Raw genomic sequence first — 25,584 nt, forward strand, 5'->3', positions numbered from 1 at the left:
TCATTTTTTTAAAATAATTTTGACAGTATTAAAGTTTAAGTAGTCTTTGAAAATTTAATTTGATCAAAAAGTGTTTACAGTTTCAGGCAATTGTACAGTTGACAGTTTCAAGAGAAATATTTCACAGTAGACATTGAAATTAAAAAAGTTAAAGCTTTTTAAACTGCTTAGACATAAATTGTCAGCTCTGCCTGTCACAATACATGAAGTAAATATTCTTAAATCAGAAAGCAAACCTTATTTTACTTTATACAGTAAAAGTCCAATTGTCTGGCATCCAGTAGTCCGGCACCAACTAGAACCCAGAAGTGCTCCAGCCAGCTGGATAGTTGGAGCTGCTCCGTGCTGCTTCCCCAAGTCTGCTGCTGCTGCTGAAACTGACCAGTGGCGGAGTTGGGGAAGTGGCACGCAGAGCAGCTGGGGTGCTGCCCGGTTGGTCCTGCAGCACCGCCCCTCACCCCCCTGCTAGGTGCCCGGCAGCACCCCAGCTGCTCTGCTCCGTGCTGCTGCTGAAACTGACGAGCGGCGGACTTGGGTTAGCTGTGGAGCAGAGCAGCTTGGGTGCTGCCGGGCACCGAGCTAGGGGGTGAGGGACGGCGCTACGGGACCAGGGCAGCACCCCAGCTGCTCTGCACGCCATTTCCCCAAGTCCGCAGCTTGTCAGTTTCAGCAGTGGTGGACTTGGGAAAGCTGTGGGGCAGAGCAGCTGGGGTGCTGCCGGGTTGGTCCTGTAGTTCAGCTCAGGTGAGGGGTGGCGCTGCGGGACCAACCCAGCAGCACCCCAGCTGCTCTGCCCCGCCACTTTCCTAAGTCGCCGCTGCCGCTTGCAGCCCCAGCTGGCCCGTCGCTGGTGGCTGCGTGGGAGGCTTCCCCTGCTACCCCCTCCCCAGACCCTTTATAGCCCTTTCGGAGTACCTCCTGATACTCCAGCATATCCGATAATCCGGCATCCCCTGGTCCCAAAGGTGCCGGATTATCGGAAGTTTACTGTACTTTCTCTAGTCCATTTGTAACTAGCCTACTTCAGCAGTTTAAATCACTAGATTTTGATCCTAAGGTCTCAAGTAGCATTTTTCTTTCTATCTATAAATTTCAATTATCAGTAGAAAGAATGCATTGATTTGTTTGTACAGTGAGTTGATATTTACTGATATTTAGTAATAAGTCTAATCTTCTTCTTTGAGTGGTCTCTGTGGGTGCTCCACTGATGGTGTCGGGCTCATCCTGCCACCGCAGTTCGGAGACTTTCAATAGCTGTGTTCAGCCGGGCCGCGCATGCACGATCAACAGTTTGCGCCCTTTGATCGTTGCGTGCACCCGGCTCCCCGCTCAGTCCCTTTCAACCATCCTCGGCCACAGACGGAGCTCTTCTCTTCTCAGCGTTTTCTTTGAATTCCCTCAGGAGATCTGTATATAATTAATTGTAAATAGGTTACTCCTTTTCTCTTCAATGTTCTTCTGTTACCTAAAAAAAAGGATTGTTTTAACAAGTACTGAACTGCCGCGGCTTCTTGCGGTTAGCGGCTTTAGCCGCTGAGTGAAATTGACACGAAACTGACATAATTGAAAACTAAATGATGCCTAGATCCCTAGGCTTTAAAAAGTGTGCTCTTTGCTGGGAACCCATGCGGGGTTCGGATGGCCATTCAGCATGTATACACTGTTCAGGGGAGGCTCACATCCCCCACAGATGTGGGCAATGCTCTAAGCTTACGGCCCGCGCCCGCCAGGACAGAGAGATGTGCCTAAAAATGTTATTTGACAAGGCACTAGAGCCAGGCACATCAGCTGCAGGATGCCAACCATAAGGGACTCACAAACGAAGAGTCTCCTCCCCTGAACCGGCTTCGCAAAAAAGGAGGAAGGCATCCCGTGCGCGATTACTGCCTCCTGATCCTGCAAACAGGATCAGTGCAGGAGATAAGCCGGGTACCGCTGGCTTTACCCCCCCAACCCTCGGTGCCAGGGTCTGTCACAAAATAAAAAAATGACAGCCCCCGAGTGGTCCCGAAAGCGGCATCAGTGCCGATAAGCGGTGCCCGTGCTTCAAAGGTGCTGGCACCGTGCTATTTGACTCTGCATGAGGCACCAGAGCAACGGGCACCCCGTTGGGCAGGATCAGCACCGGAGGAAACTCTGCCAGCACCAACAAGCATGCCAGCACCGCGTGGCGATCCTGCGGTGCAGATGACTCCGGCGGAGGCAACAGAGCCTCTGGGGAGTCAAGTGCCAGCGCTGGCACTGACGTAGGCAACAGCACCAACTAAAGCAGCTGGGAAAACACAGAAGCAGGGGAGTCTCTATTCTCCATCTCTAACATTCTCACTGGGACTCTCCCCTTCACCTCCGCTATACCGGTCACCACTATGTCTCTACCGTCATGATAGTCCAAGATATCATTATTACCACAGGACTCACTACTCGCCATACAGATCTCGTCCTCATTACAATGATCATTACAGGCGACGATCCTACTCCCTGCCACACAGGCGGTTGCCACATTATTCATATTCTCCACTTCGATCCCCGCATGCCAGTTACGAGAGGCGATATGCAAGTTGCAGATCGTCCAGGTACTCGTCACCTCACCCATCTGACCGTTATTACGACCACTGTCATAACTCACCTTATTTTTCACGCTATTGCTATCACCAGCGCACACATCAGCAATCTCTACGCTCTGATTGGCCGCCAGCGCAACATACATCACCACAGTTGCAACATAATCATCAGCCGACCGCTCTTGTATGCAGTCCAGGCGCAACCACACAATAGTCTGAACTGGAAGAAGGCCAATTGTCGGAAGTGGAGGACCAACAGACGGAGATCCCAATTCCCGACCATTCATCTTCCTCTCCTGACGAAGCGGTGTTCCCAGCGGACATGTCTCCGCCGGACAACTTCAAACAGTTTCAGGACCTTTTCAAATGGGTGGCTCAGTCCCAGGAGGTCCAATTAATAGAGGTGCAAACAAAGCAGTATTGGCTATTAAAAAAATCTTCACCCCTGACAGAGTGCAAAACTTTCACTCCCTATAGACGAAGCCACCATGGAGGCTGCGGAGGTCATTTGGCAGACACCAGCGTCAGTTCCACTGACCTGCAGAAGAGTGGACAAGAAATACTTTGTCCCTTCCAAAAATTGGGAGTTCCTGTTTAATCACCCACAGCCAAACTCCGTGGCCCAATAACGTGCCAAAACACCACAGTATAAGACGACGCCAGATGTGAAAAAATTAGACATAATTGGTAGGAAGGTTTATTCTTCCGCAACCTTGCTCTTACGCGTAGTGAACTATGCTGCCTTGTTATCTAATCACAACTTTGATAACTATTAGAAGATAGAACAACTGCTTCAGTATCTACCGGAAACCAAGCACTCTCTCTTGAAATCCTACGTGCAAGAGGGTTTTGCAGCAGCTCAAGCGAGCTTGCAAATTTTCATTGGCTGTGGCGGACACAGCAGCTTGCACCACAGGCACAGAAATACCAATGAGATGCTCGTCTTGGCTTACCTCTGCGGCGGTCCCCAAGGAGCTTCAAGCGAAAGTGGAAGATCTCCCGTTTGATAGAAACAAGCTATTTGCGGACAAAACAGCCGAGTCCTCCATTCGGGAAAGGATTCCTGCTGAACGCTCCACAATTTGGGGAAGTATACACCTCCCTCTAGGTGCAGAAGATACTATTCCTATCAGGAGGTATGACTACCCCTTCCAGAGGCAACAACGGCCTATAGACCAGTCGCGCACAAGGCAACGTCTGCAGCACAGACGACTCCAACCCCCCCTGTATTGCCAACCAGCAAAATTCAGAACAGCAGATTTGACATTTTCATTGAGGGCATGCAGCAAGTCCTTCCAATAGTGGCGAAACAGCAGGTCACCTATCTCTTTCACCATTGACTATGACCTTTTCAAACTCAATGGATGGCTATTACATCAGACCTGTGGGTCTTACAATTTGTGGTATCCGGGCGCACCATCCCCTTCACAACCATACCACTGACAAAGTCACCAACCCCATCCCTCTTCGGGGACCCATCTCATGAGACTCTGTTGAAGCAAGAGGCCCAGCATCTGTTGTCCATAGGAGCAATAGAGGCCATTCCTCCCTAGTTCAGAGGAAGAGGGTTCTATACTGCAGTATTTTCTCACAGGGAAAAACACCGGAGGGTGAAGGCCTGTCCTTGACCTCAGGAAGTTGAACAGATATCTCTGCCGACAAAGGTTTGAAATGGTTACCCTTTCCACAATAATACCGTCATTGGAAAAGAACAATTGGTTTGCAGCCCTTGACTTGCAAGATGCGTATTTTCATATAGCGATCCATCCAGCCCATAGGCATTTCCTCCTCTTCACTATCGGCGACGATCATTTTCAATACCACGTGCTACCGTTTGGCCTTGCATCTGCCCCCAGTCTTTTTGAAGAAGTCTAATCTTTCCAAACCTAAATATAACAGTCCAGTGTAGTGGCAGGGAGCCATAGGTATATTATAGAATGAAGTGTGAGGGATAATCATACATGTTGTTTGACTCAAAAGCCTTTTGCATTATATGTTTCTGAGATGGTTATTCTGCTAGAACCTGATCCATACCTACTGAAATCAATACAGTTCCACTGACTTTAATGGAAGTTGGGTTAGGATCAGAGTGCCTGTGTTGAGATGAATTCTGTAAAACCACGAAAGGTATGCCTATAAATGTTGTGATTTTACAGTGTAATGTAGTACCTTAGTGCAGTCTGGATAGTGGTTTGTTTTCTAAATGATAGTATACATATCTGATGGTGTTGTTGAAAAAATAGGTTCACTTTCTTTCTCCTTTGTATACACAATGGCCATTAATGGGAGCTATAGAAACTAAAGCTGAGGAACTAGACTTTTTCACAGGAGAATTCAGATCTACATCAAATTGAGTTTAGTATATTTTAATTAAGCATTTTTATAAAAAGTGTTCTCAATTGAAAAATAATTCACATCTTCAGCTGTCAATTTGTATGTCAAGTCTCTCTCTCTCAGGACTTTGCTGTCTTGCATTTGGGCATCTTCATACGTGGAACACATTTTACTTTATTTTAAAAATAACCTTTAATTTATTTTTCTCAGAGTACTATTAACCCTGTTGATGCAATATATCAGCCTAGTCCTTTGGAACCTACAGTGATCACTACAATGCCCACCCAGACTGTCTTACCTCCAGGTACAGTACACAGATAGATGCTTTCATAAAGTTATTTGTGTTCTTTACGTTCAGCTGGTTTAAGTCACTGGCTTATTCTTTCTAGCATAGCTACGAATGAAAACTGTATACAGCTAAAACAAGGACAGAGGCTTATTCTTTATTGGGTTCTGTTGTCAGCATACACCAGTGGCTTGTGAACTGGGTTATATAGTCCATGTAACTGTGGCTCTCACTGATCCTTAACGAAAAATATAGTTTTTTGCTGATGTGCAACTTTGGCTTTGTTCATTTTGGTCTGCCTCTCTCCTCCCAATGCCCCTTTCCTCCTCCCCCCCCACATATACACTTCAGAGAGAGAATACATCTCAATTTTTTTAAAGGTTGTGGGTAGCACTCAGCTATTGATTAGAGACTAAACGTCTTTCTATCCCTTTCTTCTTTACTCCTTTTCTCTATGGCAGTCCTCTTACTATGTCCCTTTTTTAGATATGTTGTATTACAGAAACAATACAATATGAAAATATATAAGCCAGTAATTTATAAAGGTTTTTTTCCTTTGGTGGGGGGAAACGAGACTCTCTAACCAGCTTCACAGGTTGTTAAATACAAAAGATTAACAGCAAAGAAGGAAATAATCGTTTACTCTCTTTGAAAATGGCAAAAATTATCTAAATCATGGCTATCAAAGGTACTGTAAAACTGCTAGGAGTCTCCTTCCATACCAAAGCAGGGATCTGACACTTGCATGTTTTTTGTTTTTGTTTTTACATATTGAAATATTTTCTAGAACCTGCTCAGTTGTTGAAATCAGAGCAGCGACCTTCATCCTTGCCAGTTGGACCTGTAGTAACATCACTAGGACACCATCAGATTTCAACACCAAATAGTACAGGTATATTTCTGGGTGACTATCTTTCATGTTAAAGTATTAGGTTTTTTTAAATCTAAATTGAATTTTGTAGAATTTATATCTGATGTATTCCTAAAATTGAAAGTTACATTGTATAGTCCACCATTTCAAGCTACATTTCCCTTGTCTTAAACTTCCACACTAACTACCATTTTAATCCTGTTAATATTCAATTGGACATAATTTTAAAAAAATGTAATGTATTAATCCTACCCAAATCAACTTCTAGGATTATTTAAACTAAATTTAAGTGTATCACTTAAGTAAGAGGAGTCCATTCATCACATTACTATAGAGACTATATTTGCTTCACTATATTTTATAATGAACTAGCATCCTGTATCTCCTACACATTTATATCTGACTGTCTCTGTAGGGATTGCCTGGCTATCACATACCTTGACTTAGCAAAATCCTCAACTATGCTTTTATCTTCTTTCTTTTCTCTGGCCTCTAAAGTTCTCTTTCCCTTTTTTTAAAATTACTTTGAAATGTATAATAAAAAATGTATATTTGCTGGTAACATAGAAAAAATGTAAAAAACAGAAGGATAGGTAGCCCCTACATATGTGCCTATTTTATGTTAGCTGTTCTTTGTCTCAGCTGCACTCTATTTTTGTATCTTTTATTAGGATGTTGGTTCTTGGGCTCCTGAATCCATAGTTAGGCTCCTAAATAAATGTGGCCTGATTTATTTATTTATTTAAGATTCTGAGGCCATGCAGTTCCCATAAACTTCACTGAGATTTCTTTAAGAGCTGCAAGTTTGTCAAAACCTGTAAAACTAGATCATGTTTATTTAGGAGGCTTGCCATACACTCAGGAGCCTAACTTCATGCACAGTTTTGGAAAATTTTGGCCTCGTACTCTATCTCATTGATCATTCCCTGTACTGTATTTTATGTTACCTATTGTGAGAAATTACATGTGTACATTACTGATTTTGATTTTTAATTCTAGTTTCTAAACTCTGTTGATATCTTTATCAAATTAATCAATTCAGTTAGTTGATTACAAATGTGTGGTTTAAAAAGCAGTAAATAATTTTCACAGCTAGAGATGTCTTTAATTTCATAGGAAGTGGGCAGTCGGCACCCAGCAGCAGTTTAACCTCGCCAAGCCATGTCAATCTGTCTCCAAATACAGTTCCAGATTTTTCTTACTCCAGCAGTGAAGATGAGTTCTATGATGCTGATGAATTCTATCAGAGCAGTTCTTCCCCAAAGCAATGCATGGAGTAAGTAGTAAAAGAACACAGCGCACTATTGAACATAGTTCCTGGAAGTGTAAGAAGCTATTGGTGTGGGCATTTGGGAGTAATCCTGAAAGCCTGGCTTAGAAAGTTGGTCAATGGCTCAGTCAGTTTACTGTCTTATTTGATTACTGCCAAATGTATCCGCAAGAATGCCCTGATAATAGCCAGTGGCCAGCCTGCCTTGATAGCATTGTTGTGCTAATCTTTCATTTTTTTTAGAAGTTAGAAAAATTGCAAAACAAACTGAGTTAAAATAACTCAGTTAAAGGTTTTTAATTAGGTATAGCATTTAATGCTATATCTATTGGAGACAATGAAGTCTCACTCTTTTTTGTTACTGTTTCAATAAATTAACACTTTTAAATATGAGACTATTTTTGATGTTTTTTTGATCAATATTTGACTTGTCAATTGACCAGTTAATTTTTGACTGGTCAAATGCCCAACCTGATGTATATTACAGCAGTTGATAAGCAGTCATTGTCCCACTTTTCCATGCACCTCAGTATTTTTCAAATTAAGTAATTTCTTTTTTTATTTATTTCTGCCATTTGGGGAATTTTGAGAGTAAACTAACTCTTTAAATTAGTGGTATTCACCGTCGATAATGTACAGCCGGTCCCTGAGTTGCGAACGGTCGACTTACGAGTTTTTACTCAATCATTAAGCTCCATTCCATTCCAAATATTGTATTCTGTGAAGCGGCATATATTGTCTCAGTTTCCGAATATTCCAATATCTTGTCATTTCTCTGTAAATACACTTCTTGAGTAACCAGCTCTCCATACATGTTTTAATTTAGTTAAATCCTAATATTTTCCCCTGAAATAAAGGTTCTGAATCATGAGAAATTGATACCTTGCTTTTATAGCTCCTCAGGATCTGCAGCAGTCCTGACTCGCAGCAGCACAGGAAGTAGTTTGAAACGCCCAGACACCACAGAATCCCTTAATTCTTCTATGTCTAATGGAACAAATGATGCTGGTAAGATAATTGCATTAGCTCTTTTATTAGAAAGTTCTCCGCATGAATCCAGGTATAATGTAGTACTTAACTAAATAGTTTCTAATAGGCTGTTTGTGCAAAAAAGAGGGTTCAGTCTGTCTCATAATCTTAAAAGAGAGTATTTCAGCACATGTGTAAGTTCAGCTTTTTTTATTTATATGCTAAAATATTTTATTATCTCAGTTTTTATCAGCAGGGCTTTATTCAATGAAACAATAAAGAAAATCCATTTGTATGCTAAATAAAATGTGTTAGGACTTACTGACATACGTTTCTATTATGAATGTTGAGAGTATTTTAAGAAATATAATAAGCAGAGTGGCCTTCCTTTTCAGATCTCTTTGATCCTCATGATGATAGAGATGATGATGGTGAAGGAGAGTCAGTGGAAGAACATAAGAGTGTTATTATGCATCTTTTATCACAGGTTAGACTAGGAATGGATTTAACAAAGGTAAGACTGAAAGGCAGTACTTCATGAAAAATTTGAATGCCCTGTAGTGAAATAATGCTACAATAATGTATTAAGTGAAGATTTTAATAAATGAGGGTATTCATTAGGATATTACACTTCTCATATTATTGTATTGTACATTTGTTGTTTTCATACCATGTTTTAACTATTTTAGCCTCTCTATAGATTACTCTTTCTATTCCTTGAGTGGATATGTCTTAATGTAGAGGAGGGAAAGAGGCTATATTTAATGCTAAGAACATTAATTAAATTGCTAAAATCTGATGAGCTGTGGAAGCAATTAGCCAGCAAAATGATCATTTGCTTATTACTATGCAACTGAGTCCTATTCCCTAAACTGCCTATGAATTTGGGATAAGAGAAGAAAGCTCTGTAGAGGCAGTATTTCCTGCTACCCTCTCGCCCTCACAGCCCAAAGCAGAGATGTACAAGATCATAGTGTCCTTGTCAAGTTAAGAAGTATTTGATCAGTTTCAGAATTGCTGTTCAGTTTTAAGCAACTGTGAAACTGACAAGAATTAAATCCATTTTAGTCTGCTGCTGCCAAAGCTTTTGGAGTATGTGACATCATGGCAAACCAGCTGGAGGGACTGCTGGTGATCTGGGTAGCTCTGTCTTCAGTACTTCACAGGCCCTGGTAGAGCTAGCTTCCAGGGAGCCAGGAATCCAAGATCCTTGGCAGCTTGCTTGCCTGGATGAAGGGGAGTCTAGGACAACTGGCCACGAAGTTGTGAGGCTGCTATCTTAGCAAGCATCTGAGAAGCTTGGGGACAAGCTGGCAGGAAACTAGTCAGTTGTCTAATAGAAACCTGCCTAAAGTCTTTTTTGGAAATTCCTTAGAATCTAACACTTTCCATGAAAGGATTTAATTTCAGTGAATCAGCAAATTCTGACAAATGTTTTAATTGATTTTTTCCAGCCAGCTCTATATAAACACTAAAAGTGTGGTTAGATGCTTAATAATCCATGATTTCCAGTCTCTCCGCATGGGAGTGGAATAGAGAAGTGATTTATCTTCAGATGCTTTTGTTAATATAGCCTTATCTTCATTGTAGTTTCATGGCACTGATTTGAGGTTCCACACTGTTTATGGCTCATGTATTTACATTTTTGTAAAGCCTGCATGTTAAATTTATGCAGTTACCTTTTAAGTGTACTTGATGTATGTAACATAGTGTTAACAACTGTCTCCATGTACTAGTGATATATAGAAGTCTGTTTTGTTTTTATTTCCTTTTGTACATAAATTTAGTTACCTTTATTGGTCAGTAAGTATATTGGTTCATCTTAAATTTTCTTCTCTACTTCCCTGAACCTGATGGCTGTTTAGCAATATGTCAGTACTTGAAACCCATGGCAATATTTTATTTGAAATCCTCTTTCAGTAAGAAGTGATAGAAGAAAGATGCTATCTTGAATCTCTCAATAACTAGGTGGATTACTTTGCCTCGTTGGCAGAAGGTTTACACTGACTTAAACTGGCTTCAAAAGCATGTTGAGCTGCTACTTTTGTTAGCAAAGACTATTGGTTTCTTCTGTTATAAGTCATTAGGCAGGCTATTTGTGGACTTCTAGTCGTCCCCGTCTCTGACCCTAACCCTTTCCCCCCCACAAAAAAGGACTAGTTGCTGCTTCTGTATTCTCTTGCTGGAAGAAAAACCTATCAACATTGTGACTGCTACAGGTCTAATTGCTCCATTGCCCCCCTTTCCAGTCTGTGGGCTAGTCTATGCTACAGCCTGCTGTGCCACAAACACAGACTGTTCTGGCAGCAGCCCCTGTCCACGGAGGTGTCCCAGCTCCCCACTGGCACCCCTGTGGACAGGAGCTGCTCCACGGGATGTGGAGCAGCTTCTGCTTGTGGCAAGCCTGGGCCCACTGTGGGAAAGAGGCTGCTTTGTGGCAGCCTCCCCGGCCTCACTTCCCTGCCACACTGCTGCTTTTAAGCTGCCCCCTTCCTCCCCCGCTCTGGCTCCTGCTCCATCCCCCCCACTGCCTCTAATACAGAGGCAGCAAGGACTTGGCCCATGCATGTCAGAATTGTGAGGCAGACTACTTGACTACTCGCTTACATCCCTACTGCAAGCAGCTGTGGCATCAGTCAAATGCTGGTTCATTTTTCTCCCATAATTTTCTTTTAGATTTGTTATTTTTAGCTTTTTTTTGGGTGAGGGAGGGAGCAGCAAACATGTTTTTATTTGTTTTCAAGCACACTTGCTTTCTCCTGGTTTGGGAATTTAGGAACATGGTGGTCACAGCTATCTGGAGCTTCTGCTGAAGTGCCTCTCTGCTGGGTTCCTCTATACCCTTTCAGACATGGCAGAGCAGATGCACAAGTATCCTGCAATATTGTATGTGAGGAAGCTTTCTTAAGCTTGGCAGCAGTTCAGAATTGCCTATCCTCCGTTCAGCCAGCTTGACAGAACCATCAGGCATCCATATCCTTCTGGCCAGTCTGATTGCTCAGATCTTTCCTAAATCTGATGGTGAAAGCACTAACGACTCGTCCCTTTGAGCCTCTTCCTTCATTCTGCCTGTTCCCAGAACCCTCAAGTGAGAAGCTGCGGTGCACCCTTGATGTTAGAAGAGCATTGAAGACTTATCTCAAGCATGGTGGAATCCCCAAAGAGATTGGGGTCCCTGTTCTTTCTTTCAGCCCATGTTGCTTAAAGTATCCAACCTCTCAATAGGTGGCTTAGGTTATGCATCTTGGAGGCATACACGTCATCCAGTCATCTGTTCTGGAAGGAATTTGGGTGCACATGCACGGCTACCTCCTGGGCCAAAAGAGCACACACTTCCTCTGCAGAAATCTGAGAGAAGCCACATGGTCATCAGCTAACACCTCTGTCAAAGGTGCAAGGTGGACTTTGTCTCCATAGAGGCCTCCTTTGGCCAGAAGGTGCTGCAGGTGGTGGTCCAGATCTAACCCTGCTGCTATCTGAACATTTCAAAGGGGGCAGAGGTGTCTCCTATTATATTCACTTTTACATCCCTCCGCACTCCTTTGTTCACAGTTTGATACTTCTCATACATATCCAAATCATGGGAGATGCTGGTGCCACAGAACTAAAAATTAGGTACCTGATAATTTCCTTTCTGCTTGCCACCTTTTCCACAATACTGCAACTCTGGTTAGCTTTACAGCCATTCACAGATCAGAAACGTAAGAAGTGGCCTGCTATACCTAATTAATTGGCATAGAAGTTTGTTGTTGTTGTTACTTACCATTTTGTAATAGTTTTTCACAGCTCTGAAATGAATCATTTGGCAGCAAGCCAACGTGCCTAACACAAGCTGTGCTGTAGCTTCCAACTGCCTTGAGAAAATGCAGACTCGAGGGAAATAGCCCATATGTATCAGAATTAATGGGAGGTGCTGCTATTAGGAAATTATTGGATTGGAAAATACTCCACCCTATATATCAACCATGCTTACCTAGCAGTTCTGACTTAGTTCTGGCAGTGGTTCTTTTTTAATGCTGGTCTATATAGGTACTCGCTGTAAGTGCACATGTATTCCATGTGCCTAGGAACTCTTCAGTGTCCATTGGTCCATGCCGGCACTGCCTCGTCCTGCATACAAGGGCATACGAGGTAGCATAGGCTGATAGTAGAAAAGGAACTGAGAAAGCTGTTTTGTTTTGGGATGAAATCCTCTTCCATAACTTCTAGCTTTGTAAATCTGTTTTTCATGTAAAAATATCCTAAGTAGTTTGTTGGCTTTACTCTCCTAGTTTTATAGGTAGTATTAATAGTTGTAGTTCGGTTAGTACATATGGGGTTTCCTGCTCCCTGCCCTGACCCCCTTATTTCCCCAACATTCAGGGAACTTTGCAATGTCAAGCAGTATAAAGAGTATTCAAGCAATTGCTGCCTTTCATCCAGTCCACTCAAGTCCAGGTTCACTCAGATAATATGATCAGTTTATTATATAAACAAACAGGGCAGACCAAGTACCGCATTACTCTGCAGGGAGGCAGTATAGCTCTGGAATTGGTACGGCCAACATCAGATCGTCCTCTCTGCATTGCACCTGCCTGGGACAATGAGGCCGTGTAAATGGTATTCTGTCTATCCGACCTAATGGATGTTTCCAAATCTTTTAACAGAATGGGGTCAGGACTATCTCTCCTAATATGGCATCCATCCATCAGACACCCTATCTTTTGCATGAGAGACCAACAGAAAAATCCTGCTTGACACAAATCCCGGCCATCTTTCTCAATAGCAGGAAGCTGTCTGCAATGTAGTGTTATGCTGTCAAATGGAAGCTCTTTTCCCTGTGATGCTACAAGCATCAGTTGCTTCCAAAGGTAGTTGGAATTCCCTCTGTTCTTGCCTGTCTCCTCTCACTGAAATCTTTAGACCTTTTACTCAATTCACTGAAAGTACGTTTAGCAGTCATTAATGCTTTCCATTCCCTGCTAGAAAACGGATCAGTTTTCACTCACCCTTCACAATAGACTTTTTGAAAAGTATCATGAGAACATTCCCACAGATTGTCAGGACTAGCACTGGCTTGGGATCTGAATCTAGTATTCTCTGCCTCAGCAAATCCTCTAGTTGAGCCACTGGCCCCCTCCTGCTCCTTCTCCCATTTAACAGTGAAGGGAGTCTTCCTCACAGCTGTCGCCTAGGCTGTACGAGCAGGCCAACTTGATGCTCTTATGGCGGATCTGACTTGTACCATCCTTGAGTTGCCTTTCTTATGGTGCATCTCAGATTCATTCCCAAGCTTCCTTCTGATTTGCACTTAACCCAGACTGTCCATTTACCTGCATTTTATCTGAAGCTTCAGAAGAATGAGTACATGAAGCTTTGCTCCCTAGATGTTTATAGAGCTCTCTCTTTTTATCTTGATAGGATGAAGGCTTTTATAAATTTCCATCTCTCTTCCTCTCCATAGCAGAGAGGCTATTTCCTCTTGGAGACTTTCAAAATTATTTTTTATCTATAGCCTTCTCTAATATGAAAAGGTAAGATCGCCTCCTCGACCTGTCACGGCTCACTGGGTCGGTGCACAGGCAGCCTCAATGGCATCCCTGCAAAAGGTCCCACAGAGATCTTTGCAGTCTGGATCTTCATCCACATGTTTACCAAGCACTGTCCCTGATTCAAACTTCTGTACGGGGATGTTTCTTTCGCTTCAACGATCCTCCTAGCTGCAATACAAAGCTTGTCTTCCCAGCCGCTTCCTTATTAGTTTCTGCTTGAGAGACACCCACTATGAGTACCTATAGGGATCACCACTTGAAGAAGAACAAAATAAGTTTAATTCCTTTATAGTAACTGGAGTTCTCTGCAGCTCAGGGAGGTGCAGGCACAAATCAGTGGACACTACTAAAGAATTTCTGGTCCCAGGCACACTGCGTGCATGAGCACCCACAGTGAATAGTACTCATAGAGTACGTCTGCAGTTGCTCCCTAGTTTGAGCTAGGGATGCAAATGTAACTGACTGAAATCGCTAATGAAGCGGGGAATTAAACATCCTGCACTTCATTAGCATAATCTTGCCTGTGCGTTATTCTGCTCAACAGCTGATTCGAACCAGGAAGTGCAGAGTAATGTTAGTTCGACCCAAGGGGTTTGATTCAAACTAACGTGTCCCGGAGTGCACTTCCTGGTTCGAATCAGCTGTTGAGCGGAATAACGCATGGGCGAGATTATGCTAATGAAGCGCAGGATATTTAAATCCCCGCTTCATTAGCAATTTTAGTCGGCTACATTTGCATCCCTAGCTCGAAGTAGGGAGCAAGTGTAGACGTACCCATAAAGACTAGGCATGTGATAGTGTATATAGATAAATGGTTAACTAACCTTCGCGGTTACACACAAGTTCCTCCCCTCCCCCTGCTGCTGTCTCTGTATCGGAGGCAGCAGCACCGGGGTGCGGGGGTGGGAAAGCAAGGCAGGAAAATGTCAATGGTATGCATTTCCAAAAAAACTGCTTTTTGACATGCCTACTAGAGACCACACATGTCAAAGCCAGTTCCCCCCAGCACTGTCTCTGTGGTGGGCAAGGGAGCCAGAAGCACAGTGGGAAACGGCGTGAGCAGGGACTGCTTCAGTCCCCTCTTGCACGGGTTCCCATTGCGAGCACTTCTGCTTTTGAAATGTACATTTCAGAAGCAGAAGTACCTCGGGGCGAGCAGGGATTCAAGCAGTCCCTGCTCGCCCCATGCTCTCTGTGGAGCCGGTGCTGGGGGGAGCCAGCTTAAAAGCACTATCTCTGGGGTGCTGCCCACCCCACTTCCTCTATCAGAGGCAGCAAGGGTGGGGGATAGGGGACACTGCTGCAAAGAAACCCATGTCCACAGATTGTATCGACTATACAATTAGCCAAATAATCATATTTTAACATCCTTACTTCGAGTAAGTAAAAGGTTGTTCCAAGGAGGAAGGAGAAAAAATACTCTCCTTTACTTCTGGTGGTAGGACAAGAAGCAATGGGCTTACACCAAGAGAGGTTTAGGTTGGACACTAAGAAAAACTTCCTGTTAAGGTGGTTAACCACTGCAGTAAATTGCCTAAGGAGGTTGTGGAATCTCCATCATAGGAGATTTTTAAGAGCAGACTATTCAAATACTTGTCAGGGTGGTCTAGGGTGGGGAAAGTTTTTTCCATCAAGGGCCATTGAGCCACAGAAAAGTCAATGGGCCGGGGGGTGTCATTGACAAGCCAAAAAATCCTAACCATCCCATCTCACTTGCCCCTCACTAACACTAGCTCCACGGGGGGAAGTGACTCTGGACTTCAGGCAGCGATGCAGACTTGCTGTGGGCCGATCAAATTAAGCAGTGAGCCTGATCCAGTTCTCCAACCCAGTCTAGATGGTGCTTGGCCTTGCCATGAGTGCAGGAGACTGTACTTGATGACCTTGAGGTTCATTTCAGTTCTGTGATCTTCCAAAGCTTCCAATGTCTTTGGCATTGTTATGTGTAATGTGGGGTGGCTTATCTTGAGTGTTGGTTTCCCATTAATGCTCTCGTTAAACTAAACCTGCATTCATACAGTCAACATCCCAATAACCTGGTCAATATACATTGTCCATAAGTAATTATAGAGCAGTTGCAAATCCATCACAGACCTCACAGATTGGAAAGGTTGTTTTTTTTATTCAGTAGCTGTCAGATAATAAGGCTTTTCTTGTACAGGCAGTCCCCGGGTTACATGGATCCGACTTACATCGGATCCCTACTTACAAACGGGGTGAGGCAACCCCGCACTAGCTGCTTCCCCCAAGGAGACGCGAAGCTAGTGCCCCCCCTCTCCCCCCAAGCAGACCAGGGAGACGCGGAGCGGCTTTTCTCAGCAGACACCTCAGCTTGAGAATAAAGGACTGAGGGAAGTGAGGTGTGGGAGAATAAAACTGAGCTCTGGAGAAATGTTTGGCTAGAGTTTTCCCTACAATATGTACCAGTTCCAACTTACATACAAATTCAACTTAAGAACAAACCTATAGTCCCTATCTTGTATGTAACCCGGGGACTGCCTGTAGTTGTGTGTCATCAGTAATAATACTCACCCCTTGTGTTACACATTCCAAGTATTTTTATGAATGCTAATTGCTAGTCTTAACTGTATAGAAAACCATGTATGCTGTAGAGTTATGTTTATCTAGCTACTAAAATACTAGCATTCTAAGAATATTGAGGTATTGTTCTTTTTCTAGGTGGTTCTCCCAACTTTTATTCTGGAAAGACGCTCTCTTTTGGAAATGTATGCTGACTTTTTTGCACATCCGGACTTATTTGTGAGGTATTTGAGAATACTTGACTTTTTTGAAGAATGTTTTTGGTCTTCATCCATATGATACAGAATGCATCTATTTATCATCGTTTGCATTTCGTTGTTGAAAAAGCTTTTCTCAAACTGTTTAAACCAAAACGCACTGGAGTGTTAATTTTATGTCTTATTCCTATTTCAAATAGCAATGACTTAATTCACTGTTTAGTAATGATACTTTCTCTCTCATCTTCCCCTCCCCCAGTATTAGTGACCAGAAGGACCCAAAAGACCGAATGGTTCAAGTGGTTAGGTGGTACCTCTCAGCATTTCATGCGGGAAGGAAAGGATCTGTTGCTAAAAAGCCTTACAATCCGATTTTGGGCGAGATCTTCCGGTGTCATTGGATATTACCAAATGCTGAAAATGAAGATAATTTGGTTAGTTTGGTGGTGGTGGTGGTTTTTACTACTTAGAATATTTTCTAATAATTCCCCACATCTCTGACTAGAATTACATGGGATATGCAACCCAGAAGCAAACCATGTAAAATATTGTGATTCCTTTCCTAGCGGATGTTTCCCGACCTTCCTTTTTAGGACAACTTCTCAAATGTGTGTTACTTTGCAAACAATACATAATTTCAGTAGTTAATTTCTTAAGAACCCTTTGTCATGCAGAAATCATTCTGTTTTAATTCCTTCCAGTACCAAGGATACAGGCAGTCCCCGGGTTACATACAAGATAGGGACTATAGGTTTGTTCTTAAGTTGAATTTGTATGTAAGTTGGAACTGGTACATATTGTAGGGAAAACTCTAGCCAAACATTTCTCCAGAGCTCAGTTTTATTCTCCCACACCTCACTTCCCTCAGTCCTTTATTCTCAAGCTGAGGTGTCTGCTGAGAAAAGCCGCTCCGCATCTCCCTGGTCTGCTGGGGGGGGTGCTAGCTTCGCGTCTCCCTGGTCTGCTGTGGGGAAGCAGCTAGTGCGGGGTTGCCTCACCCCGTTTGTAAGTAGGGATCTGATGTAAGTCGGATCCATGTAACCCAGGGACTGCCTGTATATTCCTTGGTCTTCAGAATGGCAGATGTAGTCATTTTTCTAGTCTCTTGCCGGTTTCTCAGACCCTTCTAGTAAACCCAGACTTTCCCAGCCTGAGAAGGTATAAATGTTTCCTAGGGATTTTAGATATCAAGGTGTGAACTCAGAAGTAATCTATCCTAGATATGTGCCCTCTTCCACATACATACATACAGTGTGTGTCACACACACACACTCTATCTCTGACACACATACAGAGCTAGGTTCAGACCTTTCCTTTTGAAACCAAGAAACTGACAACCATATTGGGATTCTAGAAACTGTATTCATTAGAAGCTACTTCAGCGGACCTCTTTGAAAACTGTATATGCCATGTTAAAATAAGTTAACTTTTAACTTGCTTGCAGGAGCCTGTTTCAGAGGGACCAATTCCTTGGGTTACCAAAAACAGTGTAACATTTGTAGCAGAGCAGGTCTCTCACCACCCTCCAAGTAAGTTGATATGATACTAGAGTCTTATGCTATTGGACAAAAACTGATTAACAGTGAAGTCAGTTTTTAAGTTTTGACCTTGAATTAATATTTTCTATTTAGAAAGGAATTTTCAGTCTGAAACCTCTCTTTCCTTAAACCATTTTTCTGGGAAGTAAATAGCAAATTCTCTGTAGCGCTTTTTCCACCCTTTGCAGGGGAGGTGAAATATCCTGTAATTTATCTGGTTGTAAAAATCACTTACAATTACTGTAAATACTGTTTGGATCTCTCTGGTCTGGCACAGTTGGGATCTGACCCGTCCCAAATGAGATAATTTGCCGGACAAGGGGAAGTCTCCTGCTACTGTCTCTCAAGCCCATCACCTGCTGCTGGCAGGCTGCCCCCGCAGGCATCCTGCCTCGCGCTTCCCCACCCATAACCTGTCTGGGATGTTTGCTCCAGCCCTGCACATCTGGGGGTAGCTGCATGGCTCCACACCCATGCTCCAGGGAGCTGCTGCAGGGCTCTGGCCTCAGCCCTGCATGCTGTGGGACTCCAGTCCCACACTCCTGGGGGCTGCTGCAGTGTCCCGGCCCTGCATTCCAGGAAGCTGCTGGGGGTTGTGGGTTCCACGCTGCCCTGAGGCTCCTATCATAGCCACTAGTTCCTGGGGATTACTGCAGGGCACCAGCCCAGCTCTGACCCATGCTGCAAAAGGATTCTGGCCCAGCCCCATGCTGCCCCCAGCTGGACTTCTAACCTTGTTGCTCTGGGTCCAGCTGTCCTTCCTGCCTGTAGGCTGTCTGGCCCAGGAGCATTTGTGGTCCTGACAGATGATGGATGTTGCTGGACCAGAGAGTGCTGGTTTTGGGGGGTACAACCTGTATCTTGTTGTATTTTAATTTTTCTTCTTTTTAAGTTTCAGCATTTTATGCAGAGTGTTTTAGCAAGAGAATACAATTCAATGCTCACATCTGGACCAAGTCAAAATTCTTAGGGATGTCTATTGGGGTTCATAATATAGGGCAAGGTAAGTGTGTGCATGTAGTTTAAAAGGTAAACACTGGAGCATTCGGAAACTGTTAGCTCCATTTTAATTGTGTAGCAAAAGCAATTTCTATAAACTTCTTGTGATGTATTCCTCAAGCTCAATAAAATAATTGATGATTTGACTAAGTAGATATTATAAAACTCTTGTCAGTGGCTAGAGGCCCATGGTCCTTTTTCAGCGTATCACAGACTCAGTTTGTCCTTGAGTGAGCCACTTTTCAGAAGTGCTGAACGTCTCCACCTTACATTGAAAGCAGTAGGAATTAATACTCGACCTCTCTGAAAATGGGGCCTAATCTCTTCATTATTTTAGTATTTGCTCTTGTGAAGTGCTTTGAGATTTCTGTATGAATGTGCTCTAAAAGTGCTCATGATTATTAGAATAGTAGTAATTATTTTCTTTGACAGGTTGTGTGACATGCCTAGATTATGATGAACACTATATTTTGACTTTCCCCAATGGTTATGGAAGGCAAGTAAATGCTATATCTCTTTGTCTTTAAAAGTTTTTCAGATGGCAGTGAGCACCTGTTTCTTTTAATTTTTGAAAAGTGCAATTATTTTATCATTGCAGATCTATTCTCACAGTGCCATGGATAGAACTGGGTGGAGAATGCAGTATTAGTTGCTCAAAAACAGGCTACAATGCTAGCATCATCTTCCACACAAAACCTTTCTATGGAGGAAAGAAGCATAGAATTACAGCTGAAATTTTGTAAGCCTTTTTTTCCCTTTCAGTTTGGCTCCATTCATGCAAATATTCACAACTCTTTTTTCAAAGAAAGGGTTACTTAGTTGGCTGTTCTTGGTATCTCCAACTATAGCAAAAGATGACATCTAGGTCATTGTTCCCAGTTGTGAGCCATGATTTATTTGGGCATGTCAAGTCAGAAGACGTGCATTAGGATGGAAGAGAAACCACTTGAACCTGGATCCATCATGCCCTCCTCCTGATTCCTTTTGCAATAAGAGATGGATCCTGCCCATATACCAAAAACAAATTATATTTTACATACATAGCAGCAAAAACTTTATTATAGAAATTATTCGGCTTTAGAACCACTCCTAAAAGATTCTTTCTGTAATGTTGCTGATGAAGAATAGTGTCTTAGTTTCTCTGTGGGCCTCTGAACAGGGAGACTAAGAAAAGTTTTCTGTGTAGTTAAATTCAGGCTTATTGTGGCTAGAGAGACTGTGTAAGCTCGTGATCCTGTCAATGATATTTTCATTTTCCTTTCCCTTATTTATCACATTCACCTGTTGCATCGTCTTAAATTAGACTGTAAACTCTTCAATACAAATATTGTCTTTTACTTAGCATTAAATCAGCATTTAGCATCATTAGAGGTCCAGTCCTGACTGGTCACTTACTGTAACGCAAATAATTAATGAGAGGGATGCTGACAAGGGCTGTGCATTATACTACTAGTTTATCACATCATGTATATTAATACGTCCTGTTCTTTTAGCTGTACTATCAAGCTATCTGGGATTTTCATATGGTAGGTCTAAAATAGCTAGACTGCTGAATCCCATTGCATTTCAATGCAATTTGGACATTTTCACTCCATCTTCAGCCTCTGAAAATCTTGCCCTCTGTTACTGGTTTTCCAGAGAGATTGCTTGTAGCTTTGTGAATTGTATTTATTAATGTAGGGCTTGTCTAGATTAGGGTAATGTGCACTGGAGATCTAGAGGATTGCACCAGAGCAGTTAAACCAAAAAATGCCCCCCCACTTTTTCTCCACCTGTTGTCACATTTGTAAAATGGAGATACTACATTTCTCCCATCTCTGTTGATGATTTCTATAGGTCACACACTGCCTTACTGTCTAGGAGTGTATCCTAAGATAACTAGGAACTGATTCTAAGTGGGGTTTTATAGTGCAATAATGAACTTTTCCTTCCATTTAGTTCTCCTAATGACAAGAAATCCTTCTGCTCAATTGAAGGTGAATGGAATGGTGTCATGTACGCAAAATACACAACAGGGGTAAAGCAACTTACCTTGTTTTTACTGTATCAAAAACAGTTCAGGGATCTGGTATTGCTGGCAGATTAGAGTATGCAGTTGGAGGGAGGGAGGGAGGGAGAGAGAGAGAGACAGAGACACTGAGACTGACTTTGTATAGTAAGAGACTACAGTTTCACTACTGCTTTTTATAAATGATGATCTTAAGTCAAAATTAAAGACCTGAAGTGAAGAGATGGAGCACCTTACACTCCTTTATTTCAGTAGTTTGAGATGTTAAAAGCATAGGGAGAATGCTGCGTGAATATTCATAGAAAGTGCTGAATAATGTTCACACCAGATTAAAATTGCATGTAGCTGAACACTGTAGGCTTTTGCTACAGATATCTATAAAAAAAGGTCTGTTTCTTCTCTTAACATTTCTTTGCAGAGGACAGAAAATCTTAAGAAATATGTTTGTACATATCAACAAAGCCTAGACTAAACTTCAACTTTTTCTTTGTTTTTCACACATTAACAGCACATTAACTTTCTGTCTTTAGGAGAGTGTAGTCTTTATAGATACCAAGAAAATGCCTACAATTAAGAAGAAGGTAAGGAAACTGGAAGACCAAGAGGAATATGAATCCCGCTGGTAAGTGACAAATGAAGACTTCTTATCTGGTTCATAAATCTGAGGGGTTTTTTAAAAATAAAACTTCAGTGAAAAGCTGATTTGAATTAAATTTACTCAAACTAATCAGCGCTGTGAGGCTATAGCTGATAGTTCATTGATCAGTTCTGGTGCTAAATTAAATATTCCAAGGAGAATGCTGTACAAAAAATAATTCTGTACATTATATTTTAAAATTCTTCAAAATTCTATATATTTTATTTCTTAACATGCAGTATTGTCACTTTGGTTTCAGTTATTTTGGTAGTTTATTTAAAAAACAGTATAATGGGTGGAGAATGGGATTGCGGAGTATTGACGGAAATTCCGCAAACCTCGTTGTGCAGTTCTAGACTACATCCCTCTTTCGAAAGAGGGATGTAAATTAGACATACTGAAATTGCAAATGAAGCCGGGATTTGAATTTCCTGTGCTTCATTAGCATAATGGCGGCCACGCATTCTTTCGAAAACAGGTATTTCTAAAGTGAAATGTCTGTCTGTGGTTCTTTCAGGGGAAAAAAAATCTTTCAAAAGATCCTGTAAATCTAATTTTTCAAGGCATACAGGATCTTTCAAATGAGGGTTTTTTTTTCCAAAAGAACTGTGTCTAGACAGCAGTTTCATTTTTGAAATACCCATTTTGCGTGGCTGCCATTATGCAAATGAAGCATGGGAAATTCAAATTCTGGTTTAATTTGCAATTTCAACATGTCTAATTACATCTCTCTTTTGAAAGAGGGATGTAAGTCTAGACATAGACTTGGTTGAACAGTAATCCTTTACTTCTAGTTATTAGTCCAATTCTATGTAGCTATATGAGTGTAACATCATAGGCAACCGAAGAGCAACTGAGGGCTGTGGACTCAAGAACACAATTTATAGTAACACTGTCCAGAAAGGTCAGTAGGAAACACCAAACTACATTTTAATGAGAACTAGTTAGTTTTTGGACTGACAAAAGTTCTTACCACTAAAGTACCATAAGCATTTATAAGGCCTAACTGTCTATTACAATGTAAAGGAGCCTTAAAATGTTTATACCTGTTTTATACTCCTGGGGGAATTGACAAAGCAAGCAGGTGCCTACATTCTGCTCTGTCTGAGGGAACAGAGCCTGCCCCCACACAGAAACACTCCAAAGCCCTGGGCCCTCCTCAACAAGCATACTACGAGCAAAGTGTCTCACACATACATGACTGCCTACTCCCCTTGCTCCAATAGTCATTTTACCATCTTTACCCACTGCTTTGGGAGCCCAAACCTGCCTGCACTTGCAGAGGAAGGATGTGTGACCTAAGTTCCCTCCAAGCTGTGTGACCATGCAGCTACCTCATAAGCCCCATGCATGGGCACAGGGCTGCCAGAGTGCCCACTCTGGCCTGGAGCAGCTGTAGGGCTGGAGTCCTCTTCCTGCAGCCGCTCTGGGCCAAGACTGATGGGGCAGGAGTTCCTCTGCCCTGACTGCAGGGGCCAGGAGTGCCTCTTCCCCTAGCACCAGCCCAGAGCTGCCCCTACCTCGCCTAGCTCAGACTTGTCCTAGCTGTGCCCACTGGAGTTGTGGAGAAAATGGGCTGGGTATAGTCCTCTTCAGCCTACACCCCAGCCTGGAGCCCCCTCAGCATGTGCGCTTCTCCCTCCCCTGCTGCACTGTGCACGAGTGGAATGACTTTTTTAATGTGATGCACCACCTCCATATTGGTGCACATGATCAAAGTCATTCCACATAAAAAATTAGAACGCTGCGTTCTTGTAGCTTCTTTTACATACCCTGCAGAAGTCATTTTTCCAAAGGGAAGCAAAAGGATGTGGGGGCCATGAACTCTGTTACATGCACAGCAATGCAGAATTTCCCCAGGAGTAATTAGTGTTTCCCAAATAAGTACATACAAACCTGGACTTAAGAATTTTTTCTTGATTCAGTTGTAGCAACATGTTAAAGGCTTTACAGATTTATTTATAGTGGTAAGATGGAGTAAAAATATTTCTAAAACCTGGTAGAACTGCTTCCTCCCATAGGTATCTAAAAATAATAGCCTCTATTTCTTTAGCCTATGGAAAGATGTAACTTACAACTTAAAAATCAGAGACATTGATGAAGCCACAGAAGCAAAGCACAGACTGGAAGAAAGACAAAGAGCAGAGGCTAGAGCCAGAAAGGAGAAAGAGACACCATGGGAAACAAGGGTGAGCTTTATTTAAATAATGTAAACTTGAAAGGCCTTTGTCCTTTAAAATGTAGTAGTAATAACATACACCACATGTATGGCTTCCATCATCAGCCCCTCCCATCAAAATTCTTCCAGTGCCCTCATCACTGTTCCCTCTAATTTTTTTCCATCCATGTACAGGACAGATTTTGTGCACTGAGGCATGTGCAGCTGTGTACCACCACTAGAAACACATGTTGCCAGCTGTGGGTGCTTTGCTAATCAGCGGGGTAGCATCTGAATTAACTTTTTAAATGGGTTTTACATGCCTAACTGGTTAAACAATAGAATTTTAATGTTTTAACTGGACAGCTGCTGCAGAGTGACTAGGGTCTTGCAGTGGGGGCTGCTCCAGGCAAGCCCCTCTGGTTTTGGTCCTGATGGCCAGCTTGCTCTTGGCTGCCCACAAGTAAGCATGCTGGTAACCCCAGTTGCCATGTAAGCATTAGCCTTACATCCCTAATTTGAATTTTTCCTGGGTGGCTGCCTGAGCACACAACTTGCAGCAAGGACTGCCTGTGACCTCAGGCTTTTACCTTTTTCCATAAAAAGGTAATTATCCCCTTTTTTCTTCTAGTTATTCCATGAAGATGGCGAATGTTGGGTTTACGACGAGCCACTATTGAAACGACTTGCTGCTATTAAACACTAGGTGATTATAAAAACCTAAAACATGGGTTTTGGCTTAGTGAATTTTACATCGGATATCAAAATAAATTGTGACTATCAAGTACTTTTATTTAGGAGATCTTGGTCCCTCTTCCATTTACAGTGGTTCCTCTCAGGGATACTGGCTTCAATAATGCAAATTGACAATTAAAGCAAGAAACGTCTTAACTATTTGACAGTCATGTAGTAGCTTTGGACTTTACCATTCAGATAATGTATTGAAGCTTCAAAGACATGATGGCTGAGCCCTCACCGTGCTTCAGAAGCATCAAGAAAACCTGGGCCTAAGTCATGGGATGCATACACTCCATATAACCGCTGTAAAGGACATAGTTGGTATCAGCTGCATCATATATAAAAATGCAAGACTTCACTTTAAATCCCGTTAACATTTTTGATATGTAAATATGAGGATTCCTTTAATTGAACAGGTGATTAGAAAATGACATCAATCTTATTTACCATCTGTATGATAATCAACTTTTGGCATATTTCACTCAAAACTGCTTGTTTTTTATTTTAGAAATTAAAATGTAACCCTCGTCTACAATTGAAATACTCAGTGTATCTTAAAGCTTCATAAATAGATTTTTTTCAAAGTTATCGACTTGTACTTATTTCAAACTTCTAAAGCAAGACTCTTTTGAAATGGAACATTTGGAAGAAATGTCAGTATCATTTCATAAAAATCCCTCTTCTAAAGCCCCTGAATCTTAGTTCAAAATTTACAAGCAGATGGTAGCTTGAGCATTATGTATTTTTGAATGTTTTACCCATCATCAGTTTGCTTCTTAATTTGAGCTGCTCTAATAAGTGAAATGTGTGCCTCCACATTCTTGCGATTGCCCATGCTCCAGTAGTGTTCACTGGACAGGATGAGACAGTTTGACAAGGGCTGAGGGGAATGCTGTAACAGGACTTTTCTGTAGGCTAGCCCTGGCTTCCAAAAGCATGATATACA

General features: G+C 42.3%; 1 protein-coding gene across 5 annotated transcripts in view; it reads left to right on the forward strand.

Moving 5' to 3' along the window:
- OSBPL9 (oxysterol binding protein like 9) overlaps positions 1 to 25,226 on the forward strand; it is a 132,293-nt gene extending 107,067 nt beyond the window's left edge. For 4 of the 5 annotated variants that reach the window (XM_075935964.2, XM_075935965.2, XM_025186305.3 and 1 more), the window contains 15 exons: positions 5,106 to 5,199; positions 5,969 to 6,073; positions 7,169 to 7,328; positions 8,218 to 8,330; positions 8,687 to 8,805; positions 16,502 to 16,587; positions 16,820 to 16,994; positions 18,005 to 18,089; positions 18,991 to 19,101; positions 19,530 to 19,593; positions 19,696 to 19,836; positions 21,036 to 21,114; positions 21,636 to 21,727; positions 23,796 to 23,931; positions 24,532 to 25,226. In XM_075935964.2, coding sequence (XP_075792079.1) covers positions 5,106 to 5,199; positions 5,969 to 6,073; positions 7,169 to 7,328; positions 8,218 to 8,330; positions 8,687 to 8,805; positions 16,502 to 16,587; positions 16,820 to 16,994; positions 18,005 to 18,089; positions 18,991 to 19,101; positions 19,530 to 19,593; positions 19,696 to 19,836; positions 21,036 to 21,114; positions 21,636 to 21,727; positions 23,796 to 23,931; positions 24,532 to 24,606 — 1,635 coding nt within the window. In that variant the 3' untranslated portion in view covers positions 24,607 to 25,226. The remainder of the gene's footprint in view (positions 1 to 5,105; positions 5,200 to 5,968; positions 6,074 to 7,168; positions 7,329 to 8,217; positions 8,331 to 8,686; positions 8,806 to 16,501; positions 16,588 to 16,819; positions 16,995 to 18,004; positions 18,090 to 18,990; positions 19,102 to 19,529; positions 19,594 to 19,695; positions 19,837 to 21,035; positions 21,115 to 21,635; positions 21,728 to 23,795; positions 23,932 to 24,531) is intronic. The other variant, XM_075935962.2, reaches the window with a different exon arrangement.
- The last annotated feature ends 358 nt before the right edge of the window (positions 25,227 to 25,584 follow it).

Source organism: Pelodiscus sinensis, chromosome 9 (assembly GCF_052426305.1).
Source record: "Pelodiscus sinensis isolate ZL-2025 chromosome 9, ASM5242630v1, whole genome shotgun sequence".
NCBI lineage: Eukaryota > Metazoa > Chordata > Testudines > Trionychidae > Pelodiscus > Pelodiscus sinensis.